At 40.7% G+C, this 25,365-nt stretch overlaps 1 protein-coding gene across 5 annotated transcripts in view; it reads right to left on the reverse strand.

The window, feature by feature from the left end:
- Positions 1-20,964: 20,964 nt before the first annotated feature.
- The window catches only part of IKZF3 (IKAROS family zinc finger 3), a 62,691-nt gene continuing 58,290 nt past the window's right edge, over positions 20,965-25,365 (reverse strand). For all 5 annotated transcript variants that reach the window (XM_070767303.1, XM_070767306.1, XM_070767308.1 and 2 more), the window contains one exon: positions 20,965-23,465. In XM_070767303.1, coding sequence (XP_070623404.1) covers positions 22,792-23,465 — 674 coding nt within the window. In that variant the 3' untranslated portion in view covers positions 20,965-22,791. The remainder of the gene's footprint in view (positions 23,466-25,365) is intronic.

Raw genomic sequence — 25,365 nt, forward strand, 5'->3', positions numbered from 1 at the left:
GCAGAGCGTGGCTGAGGGGAAAGGAAGACACAGGCAGCAGCTGCCACATGTGGCCTCTCAACCTGTAGCAAGTACATCAGTGAGGGAATTGTGAGAGGAGAGGGGAGCGGTACTTCCTGAGTGCAGAGCCAGCATCCTACTTAGCCCACACCCCTTCCAGATAGACTGCAGCCCATCTGGTGTTCTGCCGATGTGTCTCAACCACCCGTAATTACAGGGTAATTAGTTCAGGAAGACACACACCACACGATAAAAGGAAAACCCAAACGTTTTGATAAACAGAAAAACAGAAACAGCTCCCTTTTTAAATGTCAATGGGATTTTCTGGTACACACAAGGCACAGATTAAATGCAATCCAATTGCTCACCCAATAACTGGGAAATTGAGTCCAATTCTAAAGTCCAGAGAGTCCACACACACAAACCTGAACAGCAAAAACCGCGATCTTGACGAAACAATGAATCAGATAAACTGCCATGAGGCTAACACACCAGGCTGCACTTTTATCTGTAGCACTAATTACAGCAGCCCCACCCAACCACAGGTGGCCTCATTTTCTCTTGTAATAATCCTTCAGTTGTTGTCTCCTATGCATCACTCTACGCATGCATGGATGTGTCATTAATTCTTGTTCAGAATCCAAGGATGATACAGATGATTGATCTCCTTCTGGGCTGTCTGCCAAACTCCCCTCTTCCCTGTCACTCACGCTTCCTTGGTCAGAGGAGACTTCGTCGGCAGATTCTACTGGGAGCAAAAAAGGCCTGCGGCATGTGGATGTTTCCCCCACATCCACCTCCACATTCCTTGGGGCAGGAGCTGGGCCAGAGCTAACCACAACACCTGGGAACTTGAGTCTCAGAAGAAAGGTGGCATAGAAATCAAATCAATAAAACAAATAATAAACTGCAGGGTGTTGGTGTGGTAGGGAAAGCATGCTTTCTCTTTGCACCTGATCTTGCGGTCCTGAGGCAAAAGCACTCATGCATATTTGGACAACGATGGCAGCAGTCAAAAGCAAATCTTTAACTGATTTTTGCTTATCTGCCTGTAGGTTCCAACCCAAGAAAGTATTGGTTTCAACTGGAAATTTCAGCAAAACCTTTCCCACTGAAATTGGATTAAAATCAGCAGGGATTGTCCCCTGCAAAACCCCTTTTTGTTTGGTCTTTTTTTCCCCCACACATCTTTTCTCCTGTGCTCCCTACATTTTAGAACAAAGGAAAGTTTTATTCAAATCTGCAGAAACCACAGAGTCAGGGGTGGCTGCATCTTTTGGGGTCTTTGATGGGAACACATGTGAACTGTGGATCCGGCAGGTGCTCTTCCTGTTACTGCAGCAGCGGAGGAGGTGGTGGCTGGCTGCAAAACTGGCAGCTCCCTGGCTTCTGCTTCTCTATTTCTTTCTTTCTTTTTTTTTCAAGTGAGATTCAGCAAAAAAATCTGTAACACCGGGGCGGGAAGGGTGGGGAGGAGAGGAAACACCCTCTCTTGTGCAAATCTAACGAAGGAAACAAATGGATTTTGTGGAAGGAGTTCAGTTTCAGAAATCGTGAAAAGCCGACACAGCATAATTAGAGAATATTATTAATTACTGTTACTGCAGAAAAAAATTAAGTTCACGGGAAACAAGCAATAGATTTGTTTTCTTTTCTAAAAAAACGGGGCAAAAAAGAATACACAAGTGCACTAGTGTGCCTTCCGTCCCCTGTCCAATTGTCTCTCCTTTATCCCATATATCTTTTCCTCCTTCTTATATCTTCTCCTCTATTTTTATATCTTTTCTTCTATCCTTTTCTTTATATATATTACTACATGTCTATTCTCTTCAATATGAATTGTGTACTGGACAAAATACGAACTGAATAATCAAATTATCACAGATAATCCCCACTTGGTTAAAGACCTTGGTATACTAATAACAAAAGATTTAAGTGCCAAAGCCCACTGCAACAATATAGCCAAGAAGGCTTCAAGAGTTGTAAACCTAATCCTATGTAGCTTCTGCTCTGGCAATCTCACACTACTTAGCAGAGCTTACAAAACTTTTGCCAGACCCATCCTTGAATACAGCTCATCTGTTTGGAACTCATATCGCATCTCAGACATTAACACCCTTGAAAATGTCCAAAGATACTTCACCAGAAGAGCCCTTCACTCCTCCACTCGAAACAGAATACCCTATGAGACTAGACTTTCAATCCTGGACCTAGAAAGCTTAGAACTAAGATGCCTTAAACAAGATCTAAGTATTGACCACAAGATCATATGCTGCAACGTCCTGCCTGTTGGCGACTACTTCAGCTTCAACCACAACAACACAAGAGCACACAACAGATTTAAACTTAATATTAACCGCTCCAAACTTGACTGTAAAAAATATGACTTCAGTAACCGAGTTGTCGAAGTGTGGAACTCATTACCGGACTCCATAGTGTCATCCCCAAACCCCCAACACTTTACCCTTAGATTATCTACGGTTGACCTACCCAGATTCCTAAGAGGTCAGTAAGGGGCGAGTACAAGTGCACTAGAGTGCCTTCCATCCCCTGTCCTATTGCTCTCCTATATCTCCTATACCTTTCTTCTATTCCTATATCTCTTCTTCTATTCTTTCATTGATATGTTCTATTACTATACCTTCTTTTCTATTATTTCTTAGATATATTTTACTATGAGTATCTCCTCTATAACTTTCATCATGTATTTTACTATGTGTATATAGATATATACCCACTAAAACTCTCATTGTGTATTGGAATAAATAAATAAATAAACAAACAAACAAACAAACAAACAAAATGTATTGCTGCCTTTGAACTTTGGTGTTGGAAAACACCATGCATAGGCAAGGAATCACAGAATAAAGGCATGTTTGGATACGTTATGCAAGATATAAATCCCCTTAGTCCCCAAATATATAAAACTAGAAATAGTGGAAAGAAAGAAGAACTAGGTGGATGGTTTCAATTAGGAATATCTGAAGGGCCAGATATTCTTGTCAGATCATCCCGTCACCAGGCTTGGGGCAATTAGATCTCGACCTCCTGACTACTAAACGTGATGTATGGTTGTGATTGAATTGGTTGATTGATTTTAATATATTGGGTTTTTAGCTTGTAATTTTTAACTAATTCGATTTGTTTGTACGCATTGTTTTATATTGTATCTTGTAAGCCGCCCCGAGTCTTCGGAGAAGGGCAGCATACAAATCTAAATAATAACAGACCAGACATCCTGATTGTGTAGAAAAAGAAAGTATGGATCATCGACATCGCAATCCCAGGGGACAGCAGAATTGAGGAGAAGCAGCTAGAGAAATTAGTGAAATACGAAGATCTAAAAATTGAGCTGCAACGACACTGGCATAGTGCCAAAGGATCTCAGCAGACATTTGAAAACCATCGGAATTGACAAAATCTCCATCTGTCAATTGCAAAAGGCTGATTTATTGGGATCGGCAAACATAATTTGCCGCTACATCACACAGTCTTAGGTGCTTGGGAAGCGCCCGACTGGTGATGAAATACGAAATCCAGCATAATGATCTCGGTTGCTGTGTTGTATTGATATAACAACAACAACAACAACAACAACAACAATAATAATAATAATAATAATAATAATAATTTACCTATATTGCCTTTAAGAGTGGACATTGCGATAATATGATGGCACTGTATCAATCATTTTTTCCAACAAGCAGAGAATATTAGATTAGGAAAACTTGCCATCATGTTTAATTGGGATGGGAAGATGACCTTTGTCTAGCTAGTATAAGACACCATGCTAGAAACTGAAAGACTGTGAGTTTAAGTCCCATCGTAGGCATGAAAGTCAAATGGGTGGCTTCAGCCAGTTACTCCCTCTCACCTCAGCTCAGAGGATTGTTGTGGTGAGGAAAATCTGACAACCCAAAACTAACACTTTATGATTGAACAAAGTGTAGCAGAGAACTGAAAAAGGACAACCATTTCCAATGTGATCCTCAAAGCATTCTTCTATTTGTAAAAAATATTCTGCAGACAGCTGGGAATATTTGTGGAAACGTGTTCCCCCAGGCTTCTTTTTTAAAAAAAACCTTGAAATTGTTCTTTTCTAAAGCAATACATATTTTATTTCTCAATAAAAATGTTTATTATGGAGGCAGCAGAAACAAACTCCTTTTTATTCTGGTTGTGATGATTAAATGATTAAAATGAGTTTGAATGACCAAGCTGTGTATGCTTTGAGCATTTCTATTTTTATATCAAAATGATTAAATAATCTTTAAAATGTATTCTAACATATTAAGAATGTAGATGCACTTTTCATGTCGAATTGGGGCGATACAATGATGGTAGGGAGGTGACATTTTTGCTATTGAATTTAAAGTTACCCATTTGCCATTATCCATTGCTGATGCCAGTTTTCCCAGCCTGGAATATTATTATTATTATTATTATTATTATTATTATTATTATTATTGTTGTTGTTGTTGTTGTTGTTGTCATGATTATGATTATGATTATGATTATGGTTATGGTTATGGTTATGGTTATGGTTATGGTTATGGTTATGGTTATGGTTATGGTTATGGTTATGATTATGATTATGATTATGATTATGATTATGATTATGATTATGATTATGATTATGATTATGTTGGCAGCTTCCAACATATAAAAACAGTATACATCAAGATATGATTAATTAAAATTAAAATTAAGAATTACATTTAAAAAAATTAAAAAGCCTACTAGCATACACACATGTCCATTCAAACAAGCCCACTATACATTCATTGGCCAGGGGATAGAATCTAATGACCCCAAGCTTGGTGGCATAAATAAGTCTTAGATGAATATGAAAGCACAGTTCCCATCATCTCCAGCCAATCTATCCATGGGTCATATTAGTAATAATGATGATTGATCACATAATCAGCCAGATATTTAGGCTGGATTTGGCATTTTTATTCACTGATCAAGTGCTTCACAATGACTTGCAATAGCCAAGGATAGACAGAGGTTGTTTGACGATATGAAAGATCTTGTTGCAAGTCAGAAATTGTTCCAATTATTATTATGGTTGGTACCAGTCAGCTAGATGTTTACACTGGATTGACATTTGTATTTATCCAAAGACCTGAGCTAGGCAGATGTTATGTTATGACTATTATTATTAACTTTCAAAATATTATAAAACACAAATTGACCAACTGAAGGTGTTATCATGGGAACATCAAGAAAAAAGAAGTCCCTACAACAGTGATGGCACGGGTGCCACAGGTGGCACACGGAGCCACATCAGCTGGTGCACGAGCCGTTGCCCTAGCTCAGCTCCAACATGCATGTGTGTACCGGCCACCTGTACTGGCCACCTGATATTTGGCTCACACCGAGGCTCTGGGAAGACATGCAGTCAGGTGGTAGGGAAAGCAAGTAGAATGCTTGGCTGCATAGCTAGAGGTATAACAAGCAGGAAGAGAGATTGTGATCCCGCTATATAGAGCACTGGTGAGACCACATTTGGAATACTGTGCTCAGTTCTGGAGACCTCACCTACAAAAGGATATTGACAAAATTGAACAGGTCCAAAGATGGGCTACAAAAATGGTGGAAGGACTTAAGCATAAAACGTATCAGGAAAGACTTCATGAACTCAATCTGTATAGTCTGGAGGACAGAAGGAAAAGGGGGGACATGATCAAAACATTTAAATATGTTAAAGGGTTAAATAAGGTTTAAGAGGAAAGTGTTTTTAATAGGAAAGTGAACACAACAACAAGGGGACACAATCTGAAGTTAGTTGGGGGAAAGATCAGAAGCAACATGAGAAAATATTATTTCGCTGAAAGAGTATTAGATGCTTGGAACAAACTTCCAGCAGACGTGGTTGGTAAATCCACAATAACTGAATTTAAACATGCTTGGGATAAATATATATCCATCCTAAGATAAAATACAGGAAATAGTATAAGGGCAGACTAGATAGACCATGAGGTCTTTTCCTGCCATCAATCTTCTATGTTTTTATAATATGCTGAAACAGATACTACCAAATCCTAATCTGATGTATTGTGACAAGTCAACCAGTCCTTGGCATTGGCACTGGTTTTATTTTTATTGTTAATTTTAGAACCACGATCAGGTTGCAAATTTTTGTTCATTTGGATGCCTGAAACTGTTTTTTATGCATTTGAGGAACCAAAAGAACTTTTGGAGAGACTAAATATAAAGTTGAAAGCAAAATGTGCCTAAGGGCAGACTAGATGGACCACGAGGTCTTTTTCTGCCTTCAATCTTTTATGTTTTTGTTTTTATCTTTCCCTGGCTCCAGAGAAGCTGTTGGAACTTGGAGAGGGTGAAACACAAGCTACTGGGCCCATCAGAATTTGAGAAACAGGCTGTTTTTGGCCTGCAGGAGGTGGGGAAAGCTGTTTTCACCCTCTCCACCCATTGAATTATGGGTGTGGGCACTCGCACGTGTGCGACAGCGCACACCCACACTCTTTCGGCACCCGAGGTAAAAAAGGTTCACTATCACTGTCCTACAGCGTATCTGCACTATAATTGGATGCCAATATGGAAAGGGTCTTGGAGACCTCTCAGTATATCAAGCATGGAATTTTCTCCAGAATTTTAAAGATAGGAACAGGAGATCTTTCTCTCTCTCACCCCCCCCCTGCAATAAATGCCTGCAAAAACATAGACCTTCCAGTTAAAATGTCATTTCATTTGCTGATCAAGTAAGACTTACTGAGACTTCAACTGCTATAGGAAGACCACAAAAAAAAAAAAAGTGACACCAAATCATTGAATCATTTCTCCTCCTCGCTCACACCTCCCAATAATAGGAAAATGTTTTCTAAGGGTTGTGAAAACCTCTTGAAAGAATTTTAGAAGATAAAAATCAATCTTTATATTCTCACCTTTGCAGTGGTTGTTTGCTAATTTGAGGTGGGAAAATTCATGTGGGTGTGAGAAGCCTTGTTTGGGTCAAGGCTTATGAGAGGGGAGGGAAGAAAAAAACTTAGAATATAAAATCTCATGGATAATGTGGTGACACGGGAGAAACATTGTGTCACAAAAGTTTGCTAACTGAGGTCTCCCCAAAAGTGTCAAACAGTATCTTTCAGCTTTTCAATGAAGTCAGTTGTCGTTGTTAGAGCTGTTAGAGTTAGGGGGACAAAAAGGATACTTATCCAACAATTTAAAAGAACCATTTTTGGGGTTTCTTTCTTTCTTTCTTGGTTTATAATAATTAATACAAAAATACAAAGGAAAATAGTAGGAAAATAAGGGGGGAAGAGAAGGGAAAAGCGAGGGGCAAAGGGGGAAAAAGAAAGAAAGAAAGAAAGAAAGAAAGAAAGAAAGAAAGAAAGAAAGAAAGAAAGAAAAGGCATTGATTTTCAGCTTTCTTTGGTGCAATAGAATAAGATAATAACATCAATCTTGAACTTTTTTACTTTTTCATAATAATTTAAGCTAGCCATTTCTATAACAACTCTGTTTGGAGGAGGGTTTTTTGCACATTGTTTTAGTCCAATAATATTTCAACTGAGATGAATGTTTTTTCCCTAAACTTTATGGACACAGATTAATAGAGTTGGAAGGGACTTTGTAGGTCATTTAGTCCAACCTATCGCCCAGCAGACTAGTGATGGTGAACCTATGGCATGGGTGCCACAGGTGGCATGCGGAGCCATATCTGCTGGCACATGAGCTGTTGTCCTAGCTCAGCTCCAACATGCATGTGTGTGCCAGCCAGCTGATTTTTGGCCCGTACAGAGGTTCTGGGAGGGCATTTTTGGCTTCCAGAGAGCCTCTAGGGGGATGAGGGAGGGTGTTTTTACCCTCTCCTGGCTCCAGGGAAGTCTTTGGAACCTGGGGAGGGTGGGAACCTGGGGAGGGTGAAACATGAGCCTACTGGGCCCACCAGAAGTTGGGAAACAGGCCGTTTCCAGCCTTCAGAGGGCCTCCGGGCGGTGGGGGAAGCTGTTTTTGCCCTCCCCAGGCATTGAATTATGGGCGTGGGCACTCAGGCATGTATGACAGCGTGTGCACAGGCTCTTTTGGCACCCAAGGGAAAAAAAGGTTTGCCATCACTGCTCTAGACCATTTTTTGACAGATGGCAGTCCAGTCTCTTCTTGAAAGTGTCCAGTGATAAAGCTCCCTCAACTTCCAAAGGTAAGCTGTTCCACGGGTTGATTGTTCTCACTGCCAGACAATTTCTACTTATTTCTGTTGTGGTTGGCTCTGGCCCAGCTCCTGCCCCAGGGAATGTGGAGGTGGATGCAGGGGAAACTTCAATATGTCCCAGGCCTGTGTTATTGCCGACAGAGTCAGTTCTGAGTTTACTTTCCTCGGATGAAGAAGAAGGTGGGAGTGACTTGGAAGAGGGGGGCTTGGCACACAGCCCAGGCAGTCAATCTCCATTATCTTCCATTGATTCGGATGAAGACGTCTTGGACCCATGCAAGCGCAGAATTATGCATAGAAGAGACCAAGTAAGAATATATTACAGGAGGTAAGAGAGGCCAACTGTGTTTGGGTGGGGCTTCAGTAATTAGGACTGCTGCTATAAATAGCAGCGTATGGGTTTGGCCATTGTGGAAGAGTATCTGATCGCAGTTCTTCAGGAATCGTGTGTTGCTGTTTTCTGGACTTTGTTGATTTTTCACGCCCTTGAAACCAAAGCAGAGCAATGTGTGTGTGTGTGTGTCACTTCATTGGAAGAAGAAGGGGTGTGAAGTTTCTTCACAGCTGCTAGCTAAGTACTTAATGACTGCTTAAGGGAAATTGTACAGACTACCCGGTTGTTTTGGGAAGAGTGCTCTTTGCAATACAAAAAGAGTGCTTTGTTTATTTTGAATTTTGTGATAAAGAACATTGTTTTGAATTTTCAAATGTGTGTGTGTGTGTGTGTGTGTGTCTGAAATTTGTACCCTTGAATTTTTGGGAGGTTCCTACCAGAGAGCCCGGCAGAACAATTTCTAGGTTGAATCTCTCCTTGACCAGTTTCCATTTATTATTCCTTGTCTGGCCTTCAGGTGTTTTGGAAAATAGCTTGGCCCCCTCCTCTCTGTCGCAGCTCCTCAAATATTGGAACACTGTTATCATGCCTCCCCTGGTCCTTCTCTTCACTATACTTGCCATGCCCAATTCCTGTAACTGTATGTTTAGTCTCCCGTCCCCTAATCATTTTGGTTGCTCTTCTCTGTACTCTTTCTAGAGTCTCAATATTTATTTCTTATAGTGTGGTGACCAAAACTGGATGCAGTACTCTAAGTGTGGTCTTACTAAGACTATATAGAGTGGTATTAGTACCTCCCTTGATCTTGATTGTATCCCTCTGTTAATGCAACTTAGGATTTCATTGGCTTTTTAAGCTGCCATTGGACACTGTTGGCTCATATTTAATTGGTTTCCACTAAGAGTGCTGTTCTGCCGGCGTGTTTCAACCGCCCGTAATTACAGGGTAATTAGTCCAGGAAGACACACACCACATGATAAAAGGAAAACCCAAAAGTTTTTATAAACAGAAAAACAAAAACAGCTCCCTTTTTAAATGTCAAAGGGATTTTCTGGTACACACAAGGCACAGGCTAAATGTAATCCAATTGCTCACCCAATAACTGGGAACTTGAGTCCAATTCTAAAGTCCAGAGAGTCCACACAACATCTTAAACAGCACAAAAACCATGATCTTGACGAAACAATGAATCAGATAAACTGCCATGAGGCTAAAACACTAGGTTGCACTTTTATCTGTAGCACTAATTACAGCAGCCCCACCCAACCACAGGTGGCCTCATTTTCTCTTGTAATAATCCTTCAGTTGTTGTTCCCTATGCATCACTCTACGCATACGTGGATGTGTCATTAATTCTTGTCCAGAATCCAGGGATGATAAGGATGATTGATTTCCTCCTGGACTATCTGCCAAACTCCCCTCTTCCCTGTCACTCACGCTTCCTTGGTCAGAGGAGGCTTCATCAGCAGATTGCATCGGGAGCAAAACAGGCCTACAGCATGTGGATGTTTCTCCCACATCCACCTGCACATTCCTTGGGGCAGGAGCTGGGCCAGAGCTAACCACAAGTGCAAAACCCTCTCACAGTTACTGCTTGTAAGCCTGGTTTCACCCAGTTTACACATGTATTTTGGTTTTTCTTGCGTAAGTATAAGGCTTTACTTTCCCTCTACATTGAATTTGTTCTGTCCCAGCATCGAGCCTCACAAAATAAGATGCACACCATTGGATTAACTACTAAAGGTTTTACTATTTACAAAAGTCTTATGCAATTTGAGTCTTTTCAAAAAGAAAGTAAAATTTAGCAAAGGCTTCACCCTATTGATCTTACCAGCTGGCCAGAGTCCCAAGAATAGATAAACACGATAGTAATTGCTAGATTGTAGCAAATTCAGTATTGTAGACTTACAGAGGTTGGCTGGAAGTCCAGAACTAATTATTGCAGCCAAGAATGTGGTTCTTTTGAAACACAAGCCAAAGACATGAGCTGCATCAAGATTTTCCGAAACAAACTGCATTGTTCTCTATATTGAAGCATAGCATGACTCCCCCTTAAATAGCCTGAGGACATGGCTCAGTAGCCAGCAGTGCTACTCACAAGTAAGCTTCCTCCTGAGTAACCATTCATGCCTCCCAGAGGCCCTGCAAATCCTAGCATCAAGAAGAGGCTCCTCCTCTTCTTCACACATCTCAGGAGGTGCAAAAGGCCCTGGTTGCTCTTCAGCCTCTAACACCACATCCTCTTTGCTGTCAGTCTGGGTATCAGGAACACTGGATGCCTGTAGTGCACATCCACTTTCTCTGAGTCCTCTGGGTCCATTACTAATTGTGCACAAGCCACAACAAAATTTCATTTTTCTTTAGATAGGGTCTAGTGTTAAGTCTGTCAAGAGCCATCTGGATCTTGACCCTATCATCTAGCATGTTTGCTACTCCTGCCAGTTTAGTATCTGTAAGTTCCCTTTCTATTCCCTCATCAAACAAATTTTCTGATTGGATAACAGAGTTGACTGACAACGAACCAGTAGAGGTGACTGGGGCCCGTCCTTGTCCATCTGTCTGGGAAGAGTTTGATCTGGTGACACCTGATGAAGTGGACAAGGCCGTTGGAGCTGTGAATTCGCCACCTGTTTGTTGGATCTGTGTCCCTCCTGGCTGGTCTCAGCCAGCAGGGAGGTGACACAGAGCTGGGTCCAGGAGATTGCCGATGCTTCTTTGGGGAGGGGGTCCTTTCCGGCTCCTTACAAAGAGGCACTTGTGTGCCCACTCCTCAAGAAGCCTTCCCTGGACCCAGCCATTCTCAACAACTATCGTCCAGTCTACAAACTTCCCTTTATGGGGAAGGTTGTTGAGAAGGTGGTGGTGCTCCAGCTCCAGCGGTCCTTGGAAGAAGCCGATTATCTAGGCCCTCAACAGTCAGATTTCAGGAACGGCCACAGCACAGAAACTGCTCTGGTCGCATTGATGGATGATCTCTGGCAGGCCTGGGACAGAGGTTTATCCTCTGTCCTGGTGCTTCTTGACCTCTCAGTGACTTTTGATACCATTGACCATGGTATCCTTCTGCGCTGGCTGGAGGGGTTGGGAGTGGGAGGCACTGTTCTTCAGTGGTTCTCCTCCTACCTCTCTGGTCAGTCGCGGTCAGTGTTAGTGGGGGGTCAGAGGTCAACCTCTAGGTCTCTCCCTTGTGGGGTGCCTTAGGGGTTGGTCCTCTCCCCCCTGTTATTTAATACCTACATGAAACCGCTGGGCAAGATGATCCAGGGGCATGGGGTGAGGTATCATCAGTATGCCGATAATACCCAGTTGTACATCTCCACTCCATGTCCAGTCAACGAAGCAGTGGAAGTGATGTGCCATTGCCTGGAGGCTGTTGGGGTCTGGATGGCTGTCAACAGACTCAAACTCAACCCTGATAAGACGGAGTGGCTGTGGGTTTTGCCTCCCAAGGACAATTCCATCTGTCCATCCATTACCCTGGGGGGTATTACAGACCCCCTCAAAGAGGGTCTGCAACTTGGGCATCTTCCTCGATCCACAGCTAACATTAGAGAACCATCTTTCAGCTGTGGCGAGGGGGCGTTTTCCCAGGTTCGCCTGGTGCACCAGTTGCAGCCCTACCTGGACCGGGAGTCACTGCTCACAGTCACTCATGCCCTCATCACCTCGAGGTTCGACTACTGTAATGCTCTCTACATGGGGCTACCTTTGAAGAGTGATCAGAAACTTCAGATTGTGCAGAATGCAGCTGCGAGAGCAATCATGGGCTTTCCCAGATATGCCCATGTCACACCAACACTCTGCAGTCTGCATTGGTTGCCAATAAGTTTCCAGTAACAATTCAAAGTGTTGGTTATGACCTATAAAGCCCTTCATGGCATCGGACCAGGATATCTGCAAGACCGCCTTCTGCCGCATGAATCCCAGCAACCAGTTAGGTCCTACAGAGTGGGCCTTCTCTGGGTCCCGTCGACGAAACAATATCATCTGGTGGGACCCAGGGGAAGAGCCTTCTCTGTGGCAACCCTGATCCTCTGGAATCAACTCTCCCTGGAGATTAGGACCGCCCCCACCCTCCTCACCTTTTGCAAACTTCTTAAAACCCACCTCTGCCATCAGGCATGGGGAAATTGATTCCCCCGGGCTGTTCCCGTTTCATGTATGGTTTTTGTCTGGGATGTATGATTGTTTTTATATCAAGAGTTTCAAATTGCTTTTTTAACTTTTGGATTTGTACTGTGTTCTTTGTTGTGAGCCGCTCCAAGTCTTCGGAGAAGGGCGGCATACAAATCTAAATAATAATAATAATAATAATAATAATAATAATAATAATAATAATTAATAATAATAATAATAATAATAATAATAATAATAATAAATTATGAGGATATTGAAGAGTAGTAGGCCTAGGACAGAACCTTGTAGTATCCCACTACTAAGTGTTGGTAATGACCTTTAAAGCCCTACATGGCATTGGACCAGAATACCTCTGGAACCACCTTCTACCACACGAATCCCAGCGGCCGATAAGGTCCCACAGAGTTGGCCTTCTCTGGGTCCCATCGAGCAAACAATGTTGTTTGGCGGGCCCCAGGAGAAGAGCCTTCTCTGTGGTGGCCCTGGCCCTCTGGAATCAACTCCCCCCGGAGATTAGAATGGCCCCCACCCTCTTTGTCTTTTGCAAATTACTCAAGACTCACCTATATCGCCAGGCACGGGGGAATTAAGACATCTCCCCCAGGCTTTTATATTTTATGTATGGTATTTATTTGCTATATGGTTTTTAATTGTTGGGGTTTTATATATCTTTTTATTATTAGATTTGTTCTATTGCTATAGTGCTTTTTATTACTGTTGTGAGCCGCCCCAAGTCTTTGGAGAGGGGCGGCATACAAATCTAATAAATTATTATTATAAATTATTATTATTATTTAATTCCCTCCATTTAGTATCATTAAGGACCATTCATTGAGTATGGTTTGTCAGTCAGTTACGAATCCATCTATCCCACTTTTTACCAAAAAAAGTAGGTTGTGGTCTTCTTTGTCGAATGCCTTGCTGAAGTCTATTATATCCACAGTATTTCGCTGGTCTACTACTTATGTTGAAATAAGATTGATTTGGCATAATGTTTTTAACAAACCCATGCTGACTTGTAATTATGACTTTACTCATTTCTAGATGTTGACAGATCTGTATCTTCCCAGGTATAGATGTTAGGATGATTGGTTTGTAGTTTCCTGGGTCTGTCCCCCACTTTTGAAAATGGGAACTGTATCAGCTCTTATCTAATCCATCAGGCTATTGAAATTGTAGCATCTAGAATTTGTAACCAATCATATGTTAAGGTTCCAGTTAAATCAGAATCCAAGCCAAAGTACTCATCAAAGTTCCAATTCATTGCCAGAGCCATCCTGGCACCTACACTAGGACACCTGAATCTGAGTTTCCCACCCAGATGAAAGTTCACATCCCTTGTCCCCCATCCACAAACTTGTCACATTGCCCACTCAGATTGTGCCAGCATGGCCAGTTCTCTTTTGATTTCCACCCAAGTGGGTGGGCAGAGGATGTCCTTGAACCACTCGGACGAATGCTTTGTGGCTGCATCTGTTCCGTCATGAAAATCACCCCTCCCAAGTTCCCATTAATATCAGGTCTTCTATAGATAGTGTGGCAAGCCATTAATTTATCACCAACTTTTGTACCAGCTTGACATCTATGGATATTCCATAGAAGAAAAGTGGAGGATAGTGAAATATACATCACTATATGTGTTGTGGTTGGCTCTGGCCCAGCTCCTGCCCCAGGGAATGTGGAGGTGGAGGCAGGGGAAACATCAACATGTCCTAGGCCTGTTTTATTGCCGACAGAGTCAGGTAGTGCAGTTTCCTCGGACAAAGAAGAAGGTGGGGGGGGGGTGACTTGGAAGAGGGGGGCTTGGCACACAGTCCAGGAAGTCAATCTCCATTATCTTCAGTCGATTTGGAGGACAAAGTGTTAGACCCATGCAGGCACAGAATTATGCATCAAAGAGACCGATTGAGAAGATATTACAGGAGATAAGAGAGGCCACCTGTGTTTGGGTGGGGCTCCAGTAATTAGAGCTGCTGCTATAAATAGCAGCGTGCTAGTTTGGCCAATGTGGAAGATTATTTGATCGCAGTTCTACAGGATTGTGCCTTGCTGTTTCTGAACTTTGTTTGTGGATTTTTCACGCCTTTGACACCAAAGCAGATAAAGTGTGTGTGTGTTTCAGTTCGTTGGAAGAAGGAGGGCTGTGACATTTCTTCACAGCTACTAGCTAAGTACTTAAGGACTGATTAAGGGACTTGTACAGCCTACAAGGTTGTTTTGGGGAAGAGTGCTCTTTGCAATACAAAAACAGTGCTTTGTTTCTTTTGAATTTTGTGATAAAGAACATTGTTTTGAACTTTCAAACGTGTGTGTGTCTGAAATTTGTACCCTTGAATTTTCGGGAGGCTTCTATCAGAGAGCCCGGCAGAACAATGTGTAACCTGTATTTGTCTATCTTGATATGAGAATATATTTCATTTTTATTTATTTTTGTAGTTAAAGTTCTTTATTACACATGTTTTATACATGGCAGTCAGACTTTTGTCTTTCTCTCTGCTTTCTAAACCATTCCTTTTTCCTGGCTGATGTTTCTTCTAAATTTGAAGTGTTATTTTTGCAGCCATCTCCCCCCTTTTAAAGATATAGTCACACACTGATCACCCAACTTTTCTAATGTTAGCAAATATCACAGTTCCAAAGATTAGAGAGTCTGACAGACATAGAGACAACTTCATCTAAAAACTACACACACAAATCACACAATCTTGATGGTCTTCTAAAGAAACCCTACTGCTTCTAGTTGTCCCTTGCTGTAAAATTTCCAGCTTTTTACTTCTGAGTTATTGGTTGCTTCCCCAAACAGGAGCAACCCTTCTGAGATGTTGCAGCTACCACAAAAAGAACAACCACATCCCTGCACTCCAATTAAGCTGGAACCATTGGTGGATAATTCTTAGCAGCATGCCTATTTCAGCATTTGAAATTTCCATGACCCACAAATGACAATGTGGAATATTTTCTCACAAGTAGGGAAGTGGCCTAGCTCAGGCATCCCCAACCCCCAGGCTGCAAACCTCTACCTGGCCTTGAGCTGTTGGAACTGGGCAATGGAGGTGGCAGGCAGGCATATGCACACGTATCACCAAATGCATGAGCAGTGGGCACACAGGTACACTCTCGTGGAAATGGAGCAGCTTGCCTGCCGTTTGTGTGGAACCATCTCCTCCCCTCCCCAAATTATTCCGCAAAATTAAAAAGGTTGGGGAACTCAAAACTGAAAAGGTTGGGGAACTCAGAAATGAAAAGGTTGGGTCCCGTCGACTAGACCAGTGTTTTTCAACCAGTGTGCTGCGGCACACTAGTGTGCCGCAAGACATGGTCAAGTATGCCGCGAAGCTAAGCAAGAGAGAGAAAGAGAGATAGAGAAAGAAAGCAATAGAGAGAGAAAGAAAGCAATAGAGAGAGAAAGAAAGCAAGAGAGAGAGAGAAAGAGAGAGAGAGAAAGAAAGCAAGAGAGAGAGAGAAAGAGAGAGAGAGAGAGAGAAAGAGAAAGAAAGCAAGAGAGAAAGAGAAAGAGAGAAAGCAAGAGAGAGAGAGAGAGAGAGAAAGAAAGAGAGAGAGAGAAAGCAAGAGAGAGAGAGAAAGCAAGAGAGAGAGAAAGAGAAAGAAAGCAAGAGAGAAAGAGAAAGAGAGAAAGCAAGAGAGAGAGAGAAAGAGAGAGAAAGAAAGCAAGAGAGAAAGAAAGCAAGAGAGAAAGAGAGAGAAGGAAAACAGGAGAGAGAAAGAAAGAGAGAAAGAAAGCAAGAGAAAGAGAGAGAGAGAAAGAGAGAGAGAAAGAGAGAGAAAGAAAGCAAGAGAGAGAGAGAGAGAAAGAAAGCAAGAGAGAAAGAGGAAGCAAGAGAGAGAGGGAGAAAGAAAGGCAGGGAAGGAGGGAGAGATAAAAAGAGAGCAAAAAAGAGGAAGGAAAGAAGAGAGAAAGAAAGAGGGATGGAGAGAGGGAAAGGAAGGAAGAGAGGGAAAGAGGGAGAGAAATAGATCGAAAGGGAGGAAAAGAGAGAGAAAGAGATAAATTTTTTGTCCAAATTTTTTTTAGCCCCCCCCCCACTCCCCCCCCCGGCTCAATGTTCCCCATGATTTTGTATATGTAAAAAATGTGCCACAACTCAAAAAAGGTTGAAAATCACTGGACTTGACAATGTCGCTTGGCAGGGCCTAGGGGCAGAGCCTTCTCTGTGGGGGCCCTGGCCCTCTGGAATCAGCTTCCTCTAGAGATTCGTACTGTCCCCACCCTACTTACCTTCCATAAGAATTTGAAGATGCACTTGTGCCGACAGGCCTGGGGACACTAATCATCAGCCCCTGCCTATGAATTGAATGGAAAGTATGTTGGCGGATTGAAAAATGACTGTTTTTACATTAAATTGGGGTTTTAGACTGTTTCTTTTTACTCGTTATTGGATTTCAGAATTGTATTGTTTTTCACATGTTGTAAGCTGCCCTGAGTCCTAGGAGAGGGGTGTGATAAGAATCCAATAAACAATAAAATAATAATAATAATTCTGGCCTAGGATACTATTAAAAGGTTTAAAGCATAATAATAATTATGCTAATTAATTAATATTAATAATATAGTATGTCACTGTCATAAGACTAGAATTTGGGATTTTAAAAAATGGTTTGACAATAGATTCAAGACAGACGTAATCCAGTCCTTTGTATTTTCCATATCCCAAGTTATTTATTTTTATTTTATTTTATTTATTAATTTTATTAGATTTGTATGCCGCCCCTCTCCGAATGCAATAGTTATTGGTTTGGAGGAGTTCCAGCTTTGATAAATTTGTCTCCATCAAACATCTTCTTAACGTTCTAACTAGAATCCTCTCAAGAGAGGTTAGCAGAATCCATAGAAGCTTAGCGTATCAGAACTTAGTTGCAAGAGGAAACTCCAAATAAAAAGAACCACCTTCACTCAAACGAGTCATTGTTCTTGTCCCTCGCCAGAGACAGATTATTTCTATCCTTTTGTCTAATGCTAATGTTTCTAATCTTAACATTGACAATTTTAGGATATGTGAACTTCAGCTTCCAGAATTCCATAGCCAGCAAGATTAAAGTCCATACATCTTGAAATTTCTCAGTACTATTGAGAAACACTGCTCTAAGGAAATCACAAAGGGGTTGTGCTTGTTTAAATAATAAAAAGCAGTTGAAGTTGGGGAAAGCCTCGGAATCTGGAAGGAAAACCATCAACCTGCTCAGTGACTTTTGAATAGCCCATGAAATTTGCTAGGAAGTTCAGGAAGTACAAGAAAGAAAGTAAAGTATTTTTGCTACAGAAAAATGCCTTGCTTTTATGGAAATAGTTAAAACTCTAACTAAGAGATAGCATTAACATTTTTTTTATTTCCATTTGTGGAATGGAATTTCTTGGTTTTCAGCCTGCTGTCTTAACCAGTGGACCAAACTAGATCAAATGTTAACCCTTTATTCAATTGTCAGGACTGTTTATTTAGTTATATTTTTTTCTGTAAAATTGTTTTCAAATGCCTCCTTTGTTTGAATAATGAAAATTTCAATTTCCAGAAAACCAGTGCCACCTTGTGGCTCACCTGATATTTTATTATCTTGTTTTTCCTTTTCTAAAAAAATTCCTTAGGAAATGGCTGAGCAGAGTTGCTCTGAACGTTTGTATTTCAATATTTAACATTAATAAGAAATGGATACATTTTATCTGTTTCCCTTTTTAAAATAAAGGTTAATTTTGTTTGTTCCTCATGAGATTGGTCTATCACTCCTAGTAGGTGGGTATTATTATCTCAATTTGTTTTTATATCTTAATTACCATAAGTGACTTAGTTCTTCATGCTGGTTATCAAATGAGCAACAGATAAAATGCCCCTCTGCAAGATAGATGGCAGCAATGAAGGGAGCAGGAATTGGGGCCAGAGTTGAAAACCCAAGGATTTTTAGTAGTGGAAATCTGAGGCCTTCAGCTTCCCATTTTGCTAGTTCAACCAATCCACTAAGATTTCGTTATCTTTTACTTGAAACAGCATCTAGGACTAAATCGGCCCAACAGAGTTCCTATATTGAGAAATTTTGTGCTTAAGTATAATGTGTCCTATACCAAGAATAATAGACTCGTGAAATGGTTTTCTGAATTGGCTGCTACTTTGTTCCCATATATAGAAACATAGAAGACTGATGGCAGAAAAAGACCTCATGGTCCATCTAGTCTGCCCTTATACTATTTCCTGTATTTTATCTTACAATGGATATATGTTTAAAGGCATGTTTAAATTCAGTTACAGTGGATTTACCAACCACGTCTGCTGGAAGTTTGTTCCAAGGATCTACTACTCTTTCAGTAAAATAATATTTTCTCACGTTGCTTTTGATCTTTCCCCGAACTAACTTCAGATTGTGTCCTCTTGTTCTTGTGTTCACTTTCCAATTAAAAACACTTCCCTCCTGAACCTTATTTAACCCTTTAACATATTTAAATGTTTTGATATATATATCCTATATCAGTGTTTCCCAACCTTTTTTGAGCCACGGCACATTATTCACACTTACAAAATCCTGGGGAACACTGAAGGGGGGGGCAGCGGGGGGGGCAGCGGGGGGAGGGGCTAAAAATGTTTGGACAAAAAAACCCTCTCTTCCTCCCTTTCGCCCTATTTCTCCCCTATCTCTTTCTTTCCCTCTCTATCCATCCCTCTTTCTTCCTTCCTCTCTCTTTTGCTTTCTCTCGCCCTCCTTCCCTCCTTCTTTCTCGCTTTCTCTCTCTTGCATTCTTTCTCTCTCTCTTTCTGTCTCTCTTGCTATCTCTTTTATTCTTTCTTTCTCTCTCCCTTGCTTTCTCACTCTCTTTCTCTCTCGCTTTCCTTCTCTCTTCCTCTTTCTCTCTTGCTTTCTCTCTAACCCTCATTTTTCTCTCTCTCTCTTTCTCTCTCGTGCACCATGCCGGCAACATAGAGAGAAAGAGAGAGCGGAGAGAGAGTGGAGGGCGGCTTGCCGGTCCGCGGCCCCCTGGATCAGCGGCCCCGCATGGCCCCAGCGCAAACTCCGCCGTTGCCTTCGCCTCCGCCTAAGAGGCAGCAGCCACATCCAACCCTTTGCCCTCCCAGGTGTCTATGGCGCTCAGCGCCCGGCCACGCACCGCCTCCGCCTCCCGGTACCCCGCCCGACTTCTACCTGCAGGAACGGGTGGTGGGGCGCCACGAAGGGCAGCACTTGGAGGCCACCACGGCACCGTTGTCATCACGGCGCGAAGCCACGCAGTCCCGGATCGCTCACTTCTCCGACCAGCAAGCCGGCTGCTTGGGAAAACGGTGCGCTTTTTAAACGCACACTTTCCCAGGCAGCCGACTTTGCTGGCCGGAGAAGGGAGCGATTCAGGACTGCTTGGTTTTGCGCCACTTCAAAAATTTCTGCGGGGGGGGGTTTCCTAATGACTGTGCGGGCGCACGCCCACACAGCTTAGAAACAACAGTGGCCGGCACCCTCCCACCAAGCCCCAAAAGTTCACTTCCCGTCACCACCAGGGAAGCTCCAGCCAGGCCGGGCTCGTGGCACACCTGACCATGTCCCGCGGCACACTAGTGTGCCGCGGCACACTGGTTGGGAAACACTGTCCTATATCACCCATCTCCTCCCCTTATGACTGTATTCTGTAACTTGTTGCTTGTATCCTTACGATTTAATATTGTTTCCTGATTGCTTATTTGTACCCTTTGTACCCTATGACAATAATTAAGTGTTGTACCTCATGATTCTTGATAAATGTCTCTTTTAAGTACATTGTGAGCATATGCACCAATGACAAATTCCAATCACACTTGGCCAATAAAGAAATCTATGCTATTCTATTCTATTCTACCGTACTCTACTTTACTCTACCCTACTGTACTCTACTGTATTCTATTCTGTATAGAGTTTTTCTCATATGCCACATGTTCTTGAGATGGGGGGGTTGCAATGATTGGGTCCTAACATGATAAATCTGAAAGTAGTGAATCATGCATTTGTCAAATAAGGATAGCATATTTTTTTTCATGGAAAATGAATGTGGTAGTGGAGGATCCCCCAGACACACTTTGGCCTCCTATTTCCTTTGCAATTAATTTTTTTTTATGTCTTTATTGTCCACATTGCTATTTGTTCCTAAAAGGATTTTTTGGATGGAGAGCGACTTGACTGTATCAGAATGTGCTTTGATTCCACTGTTAACTAAGTTGTTTAGTTCTCAAGTTAGATGCCTTAATTCAAGTATTAACGAGATATTTCTACCTGATTATAAAGATGGTTTATAATTTCAAATCTAGGCCAGAAATAACAATAAAATAAAATCATCAGAGTCATGAACAGTGAAAATCATATTGTATTGAAAATTATATCTGTTAATTTACGTTGAAGAAATAAGTGATTTACAACATAAACCAAACACAGTGGAGATTTATGTTTAAAGAAAAAACAACATTTCACCAAATTTTTCTAGAGAAAAGTTCTGAGCAGCCATTAGTTGAAACAGCAGTGTTTATACGTATATTAGAAATAAGTCTTAGCTATTATAGTGATAATATTATCTATGTGGATAATAATAATAGATATGTCTTTGTTTATTAAGTACAAGAAAACCTCCTTCTTCAGGAAGCATTAAAGTGAAAGGAGACTAAGCAAACGTGAGTGAAAAAATAATAGCATAATAAGGCAAATCTTCTCCCATTGGCCTGAGTAATTTCTCTAGCCTTATATGAAATTAGAGACACTTCATTATAAAAACTTCTTTTTCTTAAGATTTCTTTGAAAAAAAACCCCTAGTTTTTGAAATTTTGAGCAAAATTTCTTAGCAAGCATTGGATTTCTCCCCATTCAACATTAAGAGATTTTGCTGTTCATTATATCTCAATATCCCCTCAATAGGGAACATTTCATTGAAAACATGATTTTCCCACCCCACTTCCCAATTTCTCTTCTTCATCAAATCTGGAGTTTATCATGAAGGACAGAAAACAACAAAATTGTCTTCTGCTTGGTGTGATTTTATAGATAACTATTGCTATTATCAATGTGATGCAGTGTTAGGATTGGAACAGTACTATTACAGAGGATAGCTTCATTCCTAGAAAAACAACAAATCCCAGCTACCCATCTTGTGTTCGGTACTCAACATTCAACATAAGTTGAAGGCATTCCCAACAAATTTGACAAATATCCTTCAAATATCTATTGGCTACAACTAAATATTGCAGTGCATGTATAAGAAATTCTTAAATTCTTCCCCTACAAAATTTTATCCAATGTTCATATAATCATATACCTTCATTTTTTATGGATGTTCAAAACATGATTATGCCAATCATGTAGCACTATCCCTAAGCCTACTTTTAATAGTAAAGATGGCATTGAATTACATATTCAGCACACTGGATTCACAATGATTTAGATTCTAATGCAGTCACAGGTTAATACGTTTTCAAAATTCCCCTTTTGTTGGCATCCCTTAGGTCTTAACCACATGAATTGTAGATGTTTGCTAAATTGTAATTTATTCCTTTAAGAAAATATCTTTAGTTTTTTCATTATATCTTTCTGTATATCATCATTATGTGCTTCCGGAGTGCTGCTGGAAGACGTTGTGGAGCAATTTGGGAGGATTTTTTTTCTTTATTGCAATTCTGAGACAAGAAGTTAGAAATAGAAGATGATGTCATTTGGACCTTTAGCAGAATTCTGAATAAGGCAGTTTGACAGCTTAATAGAAATCTAGCATGGAAGAAACCTTTAAAAAATATGTGGCAAAATAAGGCAGCAACATTTGCTGGAGTTAGGCAGCACTGTAATAATGGGCCGAAATTACGTTGCTAATAAAATGTAATAAAATAGCAGGGAATCACTGAAAAATAAAGCAATTATTTTTTCTAAAAAGTTTAGAATTTAATTAGATCTTTTTTTAAAAAAAAATAAGATCTTATTATGCTGTCTGTATTAGAAATTATAATGTTTAACCTTCTTACTTCCTGGTCAAAGAATGCTGAACACTTTAGTTCTTCAAGTGAATTTCATAAAAGTACCCATTCATACATCCGTGATCAGATTCTTTTTGAGAAAACTCAATATTTAACTCTATAAAACTGGCTGATATAGATGCACACTGAGTGTCTCAGAAAAGAATAGAGTAATTTTGCTCTCACATCAGACCCATTCTGTGCTCACCCCGAATTATGTGGGAGGAGAACTCATATTTGTCATGGCTCCTGTGCCCACACATGTTACATTCGAAAGGGTCACGAAAACCATGACATCCCATATGGATAGTGAACATAACATAATCCAAGAAAAGAATACGACAATGGTCACATCGGAAGGATCCAATAATTTCACCTTCTTTGTTGAGAACTTTCAAGATTTCACAAGTACAACTGCTTGATTGCCTGAACATGTCATGTGTTCTAGGTTGCCCCTTGAAAGTCAATTGATGTCTTAGGAAGGAAAAATTCTGGTTCTCCTCTTGATTGTTATCTGAATCTGTAGACTGTTGACCACTATTGTTTGGAGAAAAATCTTGCTCAGTAGGTATCTTTTCTCTCGGTTGGATGTCAATCTTTTCCATTTTCAGTGGGTTATTACTGGGTATTTCAGTGTGAGTGAATGTAAGAGGGTACAGACTGCTGATAACAGGCACCATCTCTGAAGTTGGAGCAGCTGAGGTCTGCACAACGGAGCGCATTGGTTCTGCGCCAAGATAGCCAATGGCACTGTTGAAGGGTTGCTCGGCCATGTATCCTTGCAACATAGCCTCTCTCTCCTTTTCATATAGAAATCCACGGCTGTAATTCACTTCTAAGTTCGGATGTTTTTCACCTACAGAAGAAAATAATACTTGGGGAGTTAGAAAACCAATTTCCCAAAATACAATATATGTGATGAAGTTGGTCGTACTTTTGATGGGCAGCACATAAATTTAATACACAAACAAACATTCTCTGCACACTTTCTAGTCTGACTCAAGTCCTGGAAAATGATCTTTTAAAGCATTACAGGAAAAAAAGGGGGGGTGGAAGCAGGTAAATGGTGCATAACATACACCCTGCATTAGACAAATAAAATCATGGAATCATGGTGAGCAGTTTTCATCAAAACTGCTGACACAGCCAACTTTTTAACCTGCAGTAGACAATGCTATCATATTAAAACTTTCTAAGCTACATAATAGAAACTAGAACAAAATCTTGAGATATTTATCATTGGCAGAGCTATGAGTCAAGGACCTCGAGTGTTCGGTGGATAGGAGTGAAACCATACACTCACGTTTCTTTAATAATGTGCTTGAGAGTGCTGACAGCTTATTGCCAATCTCAAGACCCATCTGATAGTTCAAAGGAATTTAAAAAAATCCCCAAAACAGGATATTTCACTATGACTCATAATACCTGTTCTAGAAAACATGAATCAAATAATATTCTTAAGCTAGGTTCTCAAGGGGCATCCTGAATATATGTCAATATATTTCCCACCCCACCAGCTTGCTGGGATGCGGGCAAAGGTATGCTAATGTACTAACTTGTTTGGAATAGGATCATCATTTATGCAGAAAAACTAAGATTTGGTTGCACTTGTTAAAATTTGGCCTGCATGTGCCTAAATGTTTATTTTTATTTTATTTATTTTTATTTATTTATTTTGTCCAATACACAATACGTATTGAAGAGAATAGACATGTAGTAATATATATAAAGAAAAGGATAGAAGAAAAGATATAAAAATACAGGAGAAGATATATGAGAGGAAGAAAAAATATATGAGATATGAGATAAAGGAAAGACAATTGGACAGGAGACAAAAGGCACACTAGTGCACTTATGTACACCCCCTTACTGACCTCTTAGGAACCTGGAGAGGTCAATCGTGGATAGTCTAAGGGAGAAATGTTGGGGGTTAGGGGTTGACACTATTGAGTCCGGTAATGAGTTCCACGCTTCGACAACTCGATTGCTAAAGTCATATTTTTTACAGTCAAGTTTGGAGCAGTTAATATTAAGTTTGAATCTGTTGCGTGCTCTTGTGTTGTTGTGGTTGAAGCTGAACTAGTCTTATGTAACAGTAGTAGTAGTATGTACCAGTCTTATCTTTACCATTAGCAGGAAATGCCCCATATGGCAAAAGGCCAGTGCCTCAGTCTATCCTGCCCTTATCAAAAATGCATTATGCAAAATCTTTGAGTGACCAAAGCCATGTTGGGCAGTGGAAGTCAATTTTTTAGGGCCCATTTGTGATGAACATAGTACAGGTAGTCCTCGACTTACGACCAAATTGGGTGCAAAATTTATGTTGCTAAGTGAGAAATTTGTTAAGTGAGTTTTGCCCATTTCTCACCACACTTGTTAAGTGAATCACTGTAGTTATTAAGTTAGTTACATGGTTGTTAAGTGAATCTGGCTTCCCATTGACTTTGCTTGCCAGAAGGCTGCAAAATGTGATCACATGATCCTGGGACACTGCAACCGTCATAAATGTGAGTCAGTTGTCAAGCATCCAAAACAAATCACGTTACCATGGGATGCTGTAACAGTCCTAAGTGGGGGAAATGGCCAGAAGTCACTTTTTTCAGTTCCATTGCAACTTTGAAAAGTCACTCGATGAGTTGTTGCAAATCAAGGACTACCTGTATATGAAAAATTCAAATTCAGAATAAAAACTATTTTAAAAAAGAATAAAAAATGAAAATGCTAAGGAACGCAAAGGAAATAAAAAAAGAAAAATA

Source organism: Erythrolamprus reginae, chromosome Z, assembly GCF_031021105.1.
Source record: "Erythrolamprus reginae isolate rEryReg1 chromosome Z, rEryReg1.hap1, whole genome shotgun sequence".
Lineage (NCBI taxonomy): Eukaryota > Metazoa > Chordata > Lepidosauria > Squamata > Dipsadidae > Erythrolamprus > Erythrolamprus reginae.